The following is a 13,458-nucleotide window of genomic DNA, read 5'->3' as shown; positions in this document are numbered from 1 at the left end:
GCTTGGGCCATTTGTTTCACAATTGTGCCTGCCTCCTCAGGGAAGCTCGTTCTGCCACGCCCGTCCCGCCTCATAGGGCCCTGCGCGCTTCCTGGCGCCGAACGTCAACTTCCCAGTAGCCTCCGCGCCGTCTCCGTGGCGACGATGTTAAACAACCACACTGGTCCAAGCAGCGAGCTCTAGGCTGAAGCTTGGCGGGGCGCTGCCAGCTGGGGACCTGAAAAGGTAACGAAAGCGGATGGACAGCGGGTCCCACAGTCCCCGGCTCTAGTCCCCTTCGGGAGACTAAGCGCCCTGCTCCTTGATTTACATCCACCTGCTCTGCGAAAAATTCAAGGTTTATTTGTTGAAGAGACAAGGAAGTTTTTCATTTTACCTCAGGGTTAGAGTTTGCTTCTCAGGTCAGATTTAGCAGAACCCCAGGTCAAAACAGCTTCCTAGTTTTTTGTTTGTTTGTTTAACATGGATATAAACCACTCAGTTCCCACCCGCGGTAAACACGTGGCTTTCTCTTTGCCTGCCCTAGCGGGATGGGTCGTTTACCCCAGGGATGGTTAGCACAAAGTGGGCATCTCTCTGCTTTCTTCAAGTTCCTATTATGTTTTCTTTCCTTTACTTGTCTTTGAGTCACATTCGGTATGCTGGAACTTTCTTTACTCTCCAAAGTTTACTGATACACCTACTGTATGTCAGCTGTTAGCTAGGCCCCAGGGATGTAAATATAACCTATGTTCCTAGCACCCAAGTTCATCCACTGCCCCAGGTTCAGAGCCAGGCTGCAGTGGATTCCACGGTTACCAACAGAGATGAGGGTGACAGAGCTGAGTCTGTGAGATTAGCCAGGAGAGGCTGCTCACACACTGCTGGGTTTATCACTCCATTACAAATAGAAGCTTTGACACTTCCATCTTAAGTTCAGCCCGTCACTAAATGGGGACTTTAATTGCCTCTCCACATTGAGAATTATTATTAGTGATCTGAAAGGCTGTGGAGAGGCCATGCATTTTTCCAGAACAGCTTAGTTTATCTAGAAATTACCACTTTTATGCCAATCAAAGAAGCAAACAGAAGGTACCTTTTAGGGGCTTTTTTTTTTCTTTTTGGTTTTTTGAGACAGGGTCTCTCTGTGTAGCCCTGGCTGTCCTGGTCTGTAGACCAGGCTGGCCTTGAACTCAGAAATCCGCCTGTCTCTGCCTCCCAAGTGCTGGGATTAAAGGCGTGCACCACCACAGCCCAGCTTAGGGGCCTATTCTTTAGGTGCTGCACATTTTAGTAACATTTCCTTGAGGAGACGGGTATTGCTCTCACTGGGACTAGATAAAACAGATCAATACATTACTTAAAGAAGATGATATTACAAATAGGTTGTATGTTTTGCAATTTTTTTCTGTTTGAGTGTCCTGGTAGGTTTTGTGGTGAATGTCAAGCCCACAGGTCATCATTATAACTATTTTTTCTTGTTGTTTTGGAATTGCTGAATATGAAAACCTAATGCCAAGGTGTACATAGTAGTCACTGTAAAATCCTATCTTCATATAGATTTTAAACAAAAGCACTGTTTTCAGCAGAACATTTAATACTTTGATGGAATGCATGAAAGTGTGTTTTATGGAATACTTACTCATGAAACGGTGCTGCCATTCATAACGGCTGTACATTTCATAGCTCCTCCAGAAACTATGGCTTTACCTATACTACGTTTATATTCAGCTAGCTTTAACAAGCAGTCTTAGGCTTGGGGTGCATGCTGTTACTTCTAATCCAGGAGATTGCCCTGTACCCAGTGTGTATAATAGAAATGGAATCAGATCTTGCTTAAGATGGAGGGGGCACTGAATTAATATCCCTCCACTTAGCTAGTCTAACAAACAGACACCCCAAAACTGGAATCTAAAGTCTACCTGGGCAAAAGGCAGAGGAAAGCAGAATATGCTAATTTGTGGTTGAATCCCAGTTTACTCTGTTCATAAGTCAAAGCAGACTCAGAGGGAGGAGCGCAGCACCAGGAAGTAGGTGCATGTGTGCATTAGAAGAAGCCATGGCCCTGTTTCTGCATTATTTTTAAGTTGATATTTTTAAGTATAAATATCTTAACAAAATATGAATCATAAAACAAATATACATTTCAGGAGTCAGTAAAAATGTGGCTGTAAACCGTTGTGATAAAAGTTGCATGTATAAGGAAGGCTCTCTTTCTATGAGAGAGTGCCTTCTGGAATTTTCAGTATTTTCTTCCACCCTACAAAACACACACACACACACACACACACACACTCACACAGTGCATGAGCATTAGCTGGTGTGATAACACAAGGTACAGTGTATATATCATTGCCAAAAGCTCATACTTTTTTGTGGGAATCGTGTAGCTGCTTTTAGACATGATCTGTGGAGTTCCCATATTTCTGGCGTCAATCAACACTTCCCGTTTGACTTTTCAAACATCAGCTCGGATGCCCAACTGTTTCTGTGAATGAACAAGCCAGTTTTATCTTGTTTGGAGCAATGCTGAAATTCCACGAGACTGCTAAGTGTGTGAGGAGACCCGAAGCCATTTCCATGTGCCCAGCCACTTTGATTGCAAGAAGATATGTTCTTCAGCAGAAACTTGGCAGTGGAAGTTTTGGAACTGTCTATCTGGTGTCAGACAAGAAAGCCAAGCCTGGAGAAGAACTGTAAGTAATAAAATGCACAATGTGTGTGTAGCCACGAGCTGGCTTAGAACATGGAGTCACATCTGATCTGTACTCTATAATGAACAAGAAACTTACAAACAGAAAAGGTCCTTCACTGATTTTTGTATAGATGCCTCACCCCCATTTTACTTGAAGTCACAGTGTTTTGCTCTAAAACTTAGCTACACTCCCAGACCCAGATAAGATTATAAAAATATGATACACATTTCAGAGCCAAATAAAGTATTCAAATGATCAGAGAAGGTGAATAGGGTAGATTATGTAAAAATGATTTTTAAATGCATACTACAGTCTCAATGGCAAAATATTCCTACTGACCATGTTTGAGACTTCCTCAGTTGGAAAAGCTGAATTCTTCATTGTATTCATTCTCATAGAGTCATAGAACTTAAGGATAGTCTTTATATTGTAAGGGAATTTGTTGATGACTTACAGTCTGTAGTCCAACTCCCCAACAATGGTCAGCAGCAGCTGTGAATGGAAGTTCAAGGATCTAGCAGTTGCTCAGTCCCAAAGGGCAAGCATGAGAAGAGAGAATCTTCCTTCTTCCAATGTCCTTATGTAGGTCTCCAGCAGAAGGTGTGGCCCAGATTAGAGGTGTGTGCCACCACACCTGGATCTGGGCCTTCCTTTGTCTCAGATGACCTTGAACTCAGAGATCTCCTTGCCTTAGTCTCCTGGGATTCATAGCCACTGTGCCTCAGGATCTCCATGCCAAGATCCAGGTCAGAAACTTGTATCTCTCAGCCTTAGGACCAGGATCACAGGTGAGCCTTCCAGTTCTGGATTGTAGTTCATTCCAGATACAGTCAAGTTGACAACCAGGAATAGGCACCTCATTCATGATGACTAGTTTTAGAAATGCTACAAAATGCAAAGAAACAGTAATTCACATGCAAGATAAATGGGGTTTACTGAAGGAAAGATTAAAGTGCAGTCTTTCCTTTGGTCTCTGGAAGAGAGCTTCAGAATATATAGTCAGAAGCTAGAAATTTAAAACAAATGGATCGCCTCATTTAAAACTAGTTCACATTACTGATACCCTTGTCACCTTTAATTTTGGTCAAACCCTATAAGCTCCCACAATAGAGAAAAACTCTTAATACCATTGGATCGGTCCTCTCTTACAGTTAAGCATTCATTTTAGATTAATCTGTTTTCTATTTGTTGTAGTTAAAAGTTCATTGGAACTGAAGTTAGGCCGGGATGGAGGTTCAGCTGGTGAAGTGAGAGAGGACCTGAGTTTGATCCCTAGAACTCACATTGAACAGAGAGAAGTGTGGTTCTGCATGCTGATAATCTCTATGCTGGGGAGCTGGACACAGATGGGTCCCTGGGGTGAGCTTCCTGGCAGCCAAGCAAAACTGACAAATTCTTGGTTCAGTGAGAAAACCTTCCTCAAAAACGAGGTGACTAGGAATTGAAGAACAATGATACCCAAGGTTGACTCCTGGTTGGTAGGCAGGGGACATGGAGGCGGATGTTCAAGTGTCTCTGCCAGTCAAATCCATATAATTCTGGGAGTTTCTATGAGGGTGTGCTCCCACCATCCTCCTATTCCCTCCTCCCTGCTCTCGAATACCCCAACACTAGGGAATTCAAACTTTCAGGAACCAAGGCCCTCTACTTCCACTGATGCCTGACAAGGCCACCCTCATCTACCTATACAGGTGGAGCCATGAGTCTCTCCCTTTGTGTTCTCGGGCTAGAGGTTTTAGAATGGCTACTCCAGCTTGTTTCTTAGGACCATTTGCTTGAAAAATTGTTTTCCAGCCTTTTATTCTGAGGTAGTGTCTGTCTTTGTCACTGAGGTGCATTTCCTGTATGCAGCAAAATGTTAGGTCCTGATTACGTATCCAGTTCGTTAGTCTATGTCTTTTTATTGGGGAATTGAGTCCATTGATGTTAAGAGATATTAAGGAAAAGTGACTGTTGCTTCCTGTTATTTTTGTCATTAGAGGTGGGGTTATGTTTGTGTGGCTATCTTCTATTGGATTTGTTGGAAGAAGATTACTTTCTTGCTTTTTCTAGGGTATAATTTCCCTCCTTGTATTGGAGGATTCCCTCTATTATCCTTTGTAGGGCTGGATTTGTGGAAAGATATTGTGTAAATTTGGATTTGTCATGGAATATCTTAGTTTCTCCATCTATGGCAATTGAGAGTTCTGCTGGGTAAAGTAGCTTGGGCTGGCATTTGTGTTCTCTTAGGGTCTGTATGACATCTGTCCAGGAACTTCTGGCTTTTATAGTATCTGGTGAGAAGTCTGGTGTTATTCTGATAGGTCTGCCTTTATATGTTACTTGGCCTTTTCCCCTTACTGCATTTAATATTCTTTCTTTGTTTTGTGTTTTTGGTGTTTTGATTATTATGTGCCGGGAGGTATTTCTTTTCTGGTCTAGTCTATTTGGTGTTCTGTAGGCTTCTTGTATGTTTATGGGCATCTCGTTCTTTAGGTTAGGGAAGTTTTCTTCTATAATTTTGTTGAAGATATTTATTGGCCCTTTAAGTTGGGAATCTTCACTCTCATATATACCTATTGTCCTTAGGTTTGGTCTTCTTGTTGTGTCCTGGATTTCCTCGATGTTTTGTGTTAAGAACTTTTTGCATTTTGCATTTTCTTTGACAGTTGTGTCAATATTTTCTATGGTATCTTCTGCACCTGAGATTCTCTCTTCTATCTCTTGTATTCTGTTGGTGATGCTTGCGTCTATGACTTCCTGATTTTTTCCCTAGGTTTTCTATCTCTAGGGTAGTCTCCCTTTGTGATTTCTTTATTGTTTCTACTTCCATTTTTTATGTCCTAGATGGTTTTGTTCAATTCCTTCACCTGTTTGGTTGTGTTCTCCTGTAAATCTTTGAGGGATTTTTGTGTTTCCTCTTTAAGGGCTTCTATCTGTTTACCTGTGTTCTTCTCAAATTCTTTGAGAGTGCTATTTATGTCCTTCTTAAAGTCCTCTATCATCATCATTAGAAGTGATTTTAAATCTGAAACTTGCTTTCTTGGTGATATGGGGAATTCAGGACTTTCTAGTGTGGGAGAACTAAGTTCTGATGATACCAAGTACCCTGGGTTGCTGATGCTTATGTTCTTGTGCTTGCCTTTTGCCATCTGGATCTCCTTAGCACTACCTGCTCTGTCTCTTGCTGGAGCCTGTCTTTCCTATTATCTTGGTTGTTTCAGAACTGTGTGGGGGTGGGTGTTACTACTGGGGTTAGCACCGGAGTCCAAGATCTGCTCAGTGCTCGGGTGCAGACAGGAAAGAACCAGTGCTCCGGGCCAGGAGTAAATTCCTGGGTCCCAGTGGGTCCCAGTTACTCCCTGTTTGTGGCGGGTGTTGCTGTCTCCTAACCTAAGATACTGCCCAGGTTAGAGCTCCTGGGAGGCCAGCTTCCTCTGGGTTCTGTGAGATTGGTTGCAGAGCTGCTGTCCAGGATCTGCTCAGTGCTCGGGCCCAGGCCAGAAGGAACCAAATGGTAATATTTATAACGGGGGCACCTGATCTGTCTTGTGTTGTGGGGCCACCATCTTCCCAACTAGGCAAGGCCTGAGGTCACGAGCGGCCACATGTTCTCACTGTTCCTTGGCTCAGGCCACCGACTCACTCAGGCCAGTAGCACTGGCCCTGCCACCCACGAGATGGCAGCATGGAAGATGGCTCTGCCAGTCTGACACGCTATCTCCACAATGCTTGGATGAGCCCAGACCATCCCGCCATCCACTTGGTACCCGGTAGAAATGAGACACTAATGTTTAAAGATTATCTAATAGCTTTATATATTTGGTAATGCTCAAAAAACAAGATGGCCACACAATCAGAAGTGTTAACCAATTAACTAACCTAGATAAAGGTTGTTATCCAGGACTGCTCTCGATACATGCATGGCTCTCCATGGCTTCTACATCTTTCTTAGCTCCTCCTCTTCCTCTCCTTCTGACCCTCTCTTCTCTTTCTGACTCCTCACTCAGACTACATACTGCCCAATCGCTGAGCTTTATACAAATGTAGTAGGACGCTATCCCACTACAGATCACCCTTCTTGTTAGCATAAAAAAAAAAACTTTCTCTCAAAATATAATTAGAGCACAACTATACCAATTTGTAACAGTAAGGTACAAGATAGACCTAATACCAGTCCAACATTTTTGTTAACTAAATAGAACCTCTGTCATCTCTCCTAACTAAAAGACTTAGTTCTGAACCTGGCTTATGTCCTGGCTTTAGAATGACAGTCAGCTGAAAGCCATCCTCTCAAATCTTTTCTCTCAAAGTAAATAGCTGGGACTGGCTATGAGACTATAAGTCTTCAATACCATCAGAAATCCAGAATGACTGATTTAACTGAAAATATGGGAAGCACAAAGCATAGCTTCTAAAACTTAGCCAGTTTATAGAGACCGCTGAACACCTGGACAGTCCCTTACTTCAAAACATTGGAGCATCTGATCTTCAGCCTTCTGACCCAGGATCATCTGTCAGATCTATGATACAGAATATTGAAGGGCTGATCACTCTGTCTTGGCAGATATAATCAGTTGACTATTCTTCAAGTGTGTCCTTTTTCTGGAGAGTAATTTGTCTATAGATGAAAAGAAGCAATTCTTGCTTAGTGGCTGTCTCATCACTACTGAAGTAACTCCAAAGATGCTCAATTTCTTCATAGACTCTAAGACAGGGAAGCTGTCAGGAGTAGACAGGTCTCTAATCAGATGACTTTAATAAAGAAATGTTTGTAAACATCAATTCTGTGGACTTCTGATGTTTTTGAAAAACAACTATCTATGTAAAGCAATCTGGACTGTTGTCCGTTAACACCTCTTAGCTATTTCTAATTACAATCTAGAAAACACCCTAACAATAAACTCAGAGCCATGAGTTTGTTATTAGGTCCTTAACTCACAGACTAACCATCTCAGATAAGTTAAAAAAAATTAAGGAAGGACTGGGTCTAAGCCCTGTACCCACCAATTTTGACTTAATAGAAGAAAATACACCAATGAAACCCTTGAATTTATAAATCAAAATAAATTTTGTACCATCTAAGAAATTATAACTTCAGCTTAGTAACAATTATACAGATTTCTACCAATAGGTAATGGCTATGTAATCAATTCTAACTATTCCTCCCTGTTCCAATATGTCTCCTAGGAAAATTCTAAATCTTGCCAGATGGATAAAGAAGATTAAGCACCACAAGCCCGTTCTGGAAAGGACTTTCCCTCTTCAGTCCTAAAGGTGGTCTTCTAGCCACACAGAGTGAATTCTAAGTTTCTGATAACTACAAGATGTAATTATGTTCTAAAAGAGAATATTCTAACTCCTGATTTTGGTTTATATTATTTTTTAGAATGACCCCCTCTCACTCCCAAACTGTTGACACTTGAGCCTTTGGCTTATAAGAAGGCTATCTCATTAGTGCCCCTAATTATCTAACAATTTGGTTATTAGGTAAGCGTTTCATATCTGCTTCATGCACTAGACCACAGACAGAAGGAAGTGATGTCGTATCTGGAATGCTTGCTAAGAAGATTTCTATAATGTTATGACTGCTGTTTCCTTATGGAGCAGGCCAGATCTCCCTAATGGTAACTAGTAAAATAATTGATTTTAATAGCCCCTGGACTGAACTTGGATGAAGACACTTATGATTGTTTCCAGTGAAATACAGGTTTATGTAATATATTCATACAATCAACTTGACAAAATGGACCACAATTTCTGACCCTCCCAACAGAGTTCTGCAGTTCATTACTTTGCCACTTGGGGGCACCACATCATCATCGACATTTTGTGTGTACTGGGAACTTTAATTACACTGTAAGTGTAAATAGCACATTCCTTTAAATTTTTATTGCTCTCCGACTAGCAGTGGGATAAAAATAAAAACTGCAGGCATTATGCTTGATTAGTGCGTGTTTGGAGAGAGTTTTCTTTGGGCACAGATATCTGACATTCCTTTTTTAGTTATTGCAGTAAAATAAGATTAAACTGTTACATTAAGTAGTGAATGAGCAAGCCGTCTCTTCCATTATGACATTATGCAGCATGAAATTTAGAAATCTATTTTTGGGAATATTTTCTTTCATAATTATAAACACTCTGGTCTAATGGTTGTAATTACGTTCTAAAAGAATATTATAGTTCATAATTTCAGTTTATATTTTCATTAAGCTGCCAAAGCATTTTAAAAGAAAATCCCAAGGATCTTTTGATACACAAAATTATGTGTATTTATGGGATACTATGTGATATTTCAGTTTATGTATACATTATATAATTTTCAAATCAGGATAAGTATATCTCTTTCCTCAAATACTATTTCTTTGTGAGGAAGGCATTAAAATTCTATATATACAGTACATTGTCATTAATGTACAGCCATCTTACCAGGAAATGGGACTTATTTCTCCTAGTTTTCACAGTTACTACTCGACTGTCCTGGGTTTCCCCATCTCTGCTAAGCACTGCATGTCTCTCTTACCTTCTTCACTCTTCTTCTCTACGTCTATGAGATAAACGTGTGGATTCCACATGTGCTGAGATCCTGTGGTATTTGTCTTTCTGTGTGGGACTTAGACTTAGCATGATGCTGTGATGACGGGACTTTAATCCCTTGAAGACCACGAGGTATTTCCATGTATGTCTGTATCGTACTTTACTTACCAGTTGGTGGATACTTGGGTTGACTCCACTTCTTGGTTCTTAGGAATACTATTGCAATAAACATGGCAATGCAGATGTCTCTTTGCACTGACTTTCTTCTAGTTTGTGCTTATTGGTGGGATCACTGAACCATGGAATAGTTATGATTTTCATTTTTTGAGGAACTTCCCATTGTCTTTCATAGTAGCTGTACTAATTTACATTCCCACCTGCAGAGTGTGTCTCTTTTTCTCTGTCTCCACAGCAGCACTCCCTTTCTTATCATCCTCACACTAAGTAGAAAGAAGTAGTATCTTATTGTGGCTTTAAGATACATTTTCCTAGTGATTAATGATGTTGAATACCTTATCATCTCTGTTGGCAGTTGGCATGTATTCTTTTGAGAGATGTCTCTATCTCTCGTTTTAAAGTTGAAAAACTTCCAAGTCCTCAAGCCCATGCTTCAACCTTAAGGGCCCTTCCCTCCCTGAAGGATGCTTGGCTGTATTGGGTGTTCTTCAAAGTCATAACAGGCTGATTTCCCACTCAGTCAGGCACACAAAATGGAGGAGATAGCAGAGCCAGGAGTGGCTGCTAGAATGAGCTGAGGAATAACAGCAGGGAGAAGTGATGGAGGAGAAGAGAGGGGGGAAAAGCAAACCGAGTTATCTGACTGAGCAAAGCCAAGCTTTGGTATCAGCCAGTTTCTCCAGAAGACATCTCAGGCTTGTACAGTGTTGCTGCAAGATAGAATCACCTTCTTGCATGGATGAAGGGAACCTAGGTCTTTGAAGAATACAATGTGTTTGAATTAGTCTTCTGGACTCCAGGCCTCAGCAATCTTAGTATGGTGAGATAGCCCATGTTAGTGAGGTACTTCTGGTTAAACAGGGGAACTCTGCAGCCTTGTTGCCAATCATGTTCAAAGCTGACACCAAGTGGTGCCTCTTTTCTTCCTGGTGATGGTTCTGTGAAATCCTGAATATTCCATCAGAAGTAAAAATATTTCTGAACAAAGTCAGTGGAAGAATTTGACAGTTATTCACTTATGTCAGATAGATAGTGTCTTTGTCATCATGCCATTTCGTTCAAGGCTACTCTTTCTGTGGAAATTCTCAGTGTCTCTGTGTGCCCCAGGCACAGATACAATGTCTTCAACACTCCTCATTTCCCATACTGAAAGTAATGTGCAAGCATTTTATGAGAAGTGCAGGTGTGCCTACAGAAGCAGCAGAACAAACTAGACAACCTTTGGGCTTTTCCTATTTCGACAGGCAAGTTAAACAAAAGCAAACCATGGTCTTGCCTCAGAGACGTGTGACAGGGAGCAAAGGAGACTCACTCTTCACTGAAACCTTTGTGTGTTTGGCAGTCCAATCTTGGGGGCTGGAGAGACACAAACAATTTAAAAGGAAAACAAAATTAAAAAAAAAATCCAGTTACTACCTAATGGTCACCATTTACCGCTTACTGAATCCTCAGGATCTACAGTAGCAGCCTTTAACTCTGGCTCAACAGAAGCCTCACACTTCCAAAGTATAGATGCTTGAGTCATGCCAATAGGTCCTGTGTGGCCTGGGGCCTGGCACGGGTCTCTAAATTCTTGAGAATTTACAGGTAGTCTGAGTGTGCATTCAGTGTTGAAAGTATCTAGTCTAGAGAAGCCAAAAATGCTGATTTCATAATCATAAGGAAGAAGTTGGTATATGTGCCACCCTGGGGGATTAAAAAGTCTTGGTTACTGTAACAAACTCAGATCCATCTAAGCTTATAGGTTCTGATAATAGGCAAGGTTTCCTTGGAAGGATTATTTCATATGCAGCCTGAAGTATTTGTTAGGGGTAGTTGTTTTCAGGCCTTATTGTGTATTAGAATTGTGAGGAGGGCTCCCTCTTCCTCTCTTTCCTCCTCTTCCTCCTCCTCCTCCTCCCGCTCTTCCTTTTCCTCCTCCAAAGATTCTGACTGAGCAGTGCTGGTAGGAGGGACTGAAGAATTTACAGTGCTGAGGCTGATCCTGGTTTGGAGAAGATAACACTTCAAGGTGTGATGAACTCTGCCATTGTGTAGCAACAATTCTGTTCTCCCACAAGACCCTAAAGTAGCCTAGGACTTCAGTGTATATATAAGAATTCTGCATCAATTTTTAAAGCACTAAGATTTAAGTATTTTTCCATGTTACTAAAGACTGTATAAAAGCATCATTTTAAGAGGCTGGACAGTTGGCTCAGTATTTAAGAGCACTGGCTGCTCTTCTAGAGGACCTGGCCTTGATTCCCAGCACCTACATGGTGTCTCACAGATGTCTGTAACTCCAGTTCCAGGGTATCTGATGCCCTCTCCTGGCATCTGAGGGCACCAGGCACACACATTACACATATTCATTCAGACAAAACACTCCATTTTAAATTACCGAATTGTAACTCACTGGGCTGACTTAATATCACGAGCCCCTCTGACTGGTTATTGAGGTCCTTTTCTTATACAAGATTGCTAGTTGTATCTGTTAGAGTCCTTGGAGAGGGTGTATCTTGTCTCTACTAGTGTACCCTCTCTGCAGGCATAACTGTGTAAGCTAATAAAAAACTCTGCTGCAGTCACTAAAAAGTCACAGGCACTCTGCATCATTCAGTGGATATTTGAGACTCAGACATAAATTGTGATTATATTTGCCAAGAGGCTCAGCCATAATTAGAAAAGACTTAATGTTTTTGAATTTATTTATGACACACTAAGAGATGGAGAAAACATGTTTATTTTGTAAGGAATGAACTGAAACACCCTCCCCTCTCTGTATAATGTTTCACTGTGCATAAAAAGGATATTATTTCTTCTCAAAGGATTAGTACATTCATGTTAGTAGCTCAATATTATCAAATCCAATTTTGAGTGAATATATTTTTCAGGATGCATAATTTTACAATATAAGTCAATTTTCTTTTGAAATATATTTTATGAGTTATTTAAGAATTCCACACAATGTATTTTGATCATATTCACCCCATGTCCCTTTTCCTGACTTCCTCCCAAGCCCACTGTCCCCTTCTTATTCCCTCCCATTTTAAAAATAACCACCTGAGAGTCCAGTTTGTAACTGCTCAGATATTCATGGGTGTGGCGCCTGTCCACTGGGATGTGGTCAGCCTACCAGGGCTCAACACACTTAAAAAAACTGACTCTTCCTACTCCAGAAGCCTCTGTCAGTAGTTCCTCAGTTAAGAGTCTGGGGGGGGCAGGGCTAGAACTTCATGACAGAAATTGACTGAATTGATCTTGTACAGGTCTTCTGCAGGCAGCCACGACTACTGTGGGTTCACAAGAGATTGCAGCTTTCCTGTCATGTCCAGAAAACACTGCTTCACTCTGGTTCTCCTCAACCTATGGCTTTTAAAGTCTTCCCAAGCTCCCTTCATGATGGTTCCTGAACCTCTGTCCAGGGTGTGTTACACATGTCCCAACACTGCACTGACAGTAACTCTCTGCACTTCACCCACGTGTGAGTCTGTTAACCACTGTCCATTGCACAGTGTGTCTCTCATGGGCTCCGAGTGTTGCACTCTGCTCTGGGTACTGAGATAAATATTTAGAGGATAGTTCCAACCATGGATTCTTTGGTCAGACATAGTGCAAGGAAGGTCTTCAATCCAGTCAGAAAGCAGCGCTGTCTTTAAAACTTTGTACCACTGTTGTGTTCATGGGTGTATCTTGCTAGGCCTTTATTGCACCTCTTAGTGTTCACAGCTTGTAAGACTGTGGGACATTCTCCACCAGTAGCCTGCGTGACTCAAGGGCACTTCCAAGGGAGGAAGCTTCCTGATCAGTACCAGCTTGATGTCTCCATGTCCTGTGACCAACGTGTGTGGTGTCTTCAGCAATATGGTCTTACCGTCAAGTTTTATTGGATAGCCAAGAGCAATGGCAAGAGACTTCATTGTTTTGGTGTCTCCTGACCACTCCTGACCAGTAGTTTCAGGGATGGTATCCCACTCCTGGCACTGGGCTTTTTATTTGTCAACCTTTGGGTTTTAGGAGGGACATAAGCCCCTGTTATGGTAACTCCATCTAATTAATAAATCTCTTCTCTTCTCTTCTCTCTCTCTCTCTCTCTCTCTCTCTCTCTCTC

The 13,458-nt window shown here is 41.6% G+C and overlaps 1 protein-coding gene across 1 annotated transcript in view; it reads left to right on the top strand.

Moving 5' to 3' along the window:
• The first annotated feature begins 2,505 nt into the window (after positions 1-2,505).
• The window catches only part of Nek11 (NIMA related kinase 11), a 202,127-nt gene continuing 191,174 nt past the window's right edge, over positions 2,506-13,458 (top strand). The window contains exon 1 of the mRNA XM_028756839.1: positions 2,506-2,675. Coding sequence (XP_028612672.1) covers positions 2,506-2,675 — 170 coding nt within the window. The remainder of the gene's footprint in view (positions 2,676-13,458) is intronic.

The sequence above is a fragment of the Grammomys surdaster genome, unplaced genomic scaffold (assembly GCF_004785775.1).
Source record: "Grammomys surdaster isolate TR1022 unplaced genomic scaffold, NIH_TR_1.0 126131, whole genome shotgun sequence".
Classification (NCBI taxonomy): Eukaryota; Metazoa; Chordata; class Mammalia; order Rodentia; family Muridae; genus Grammomys; species Grammomys surdaster.
This window is presented reverse-complemented; position numbering and strand designations above follow the sequence as displayed.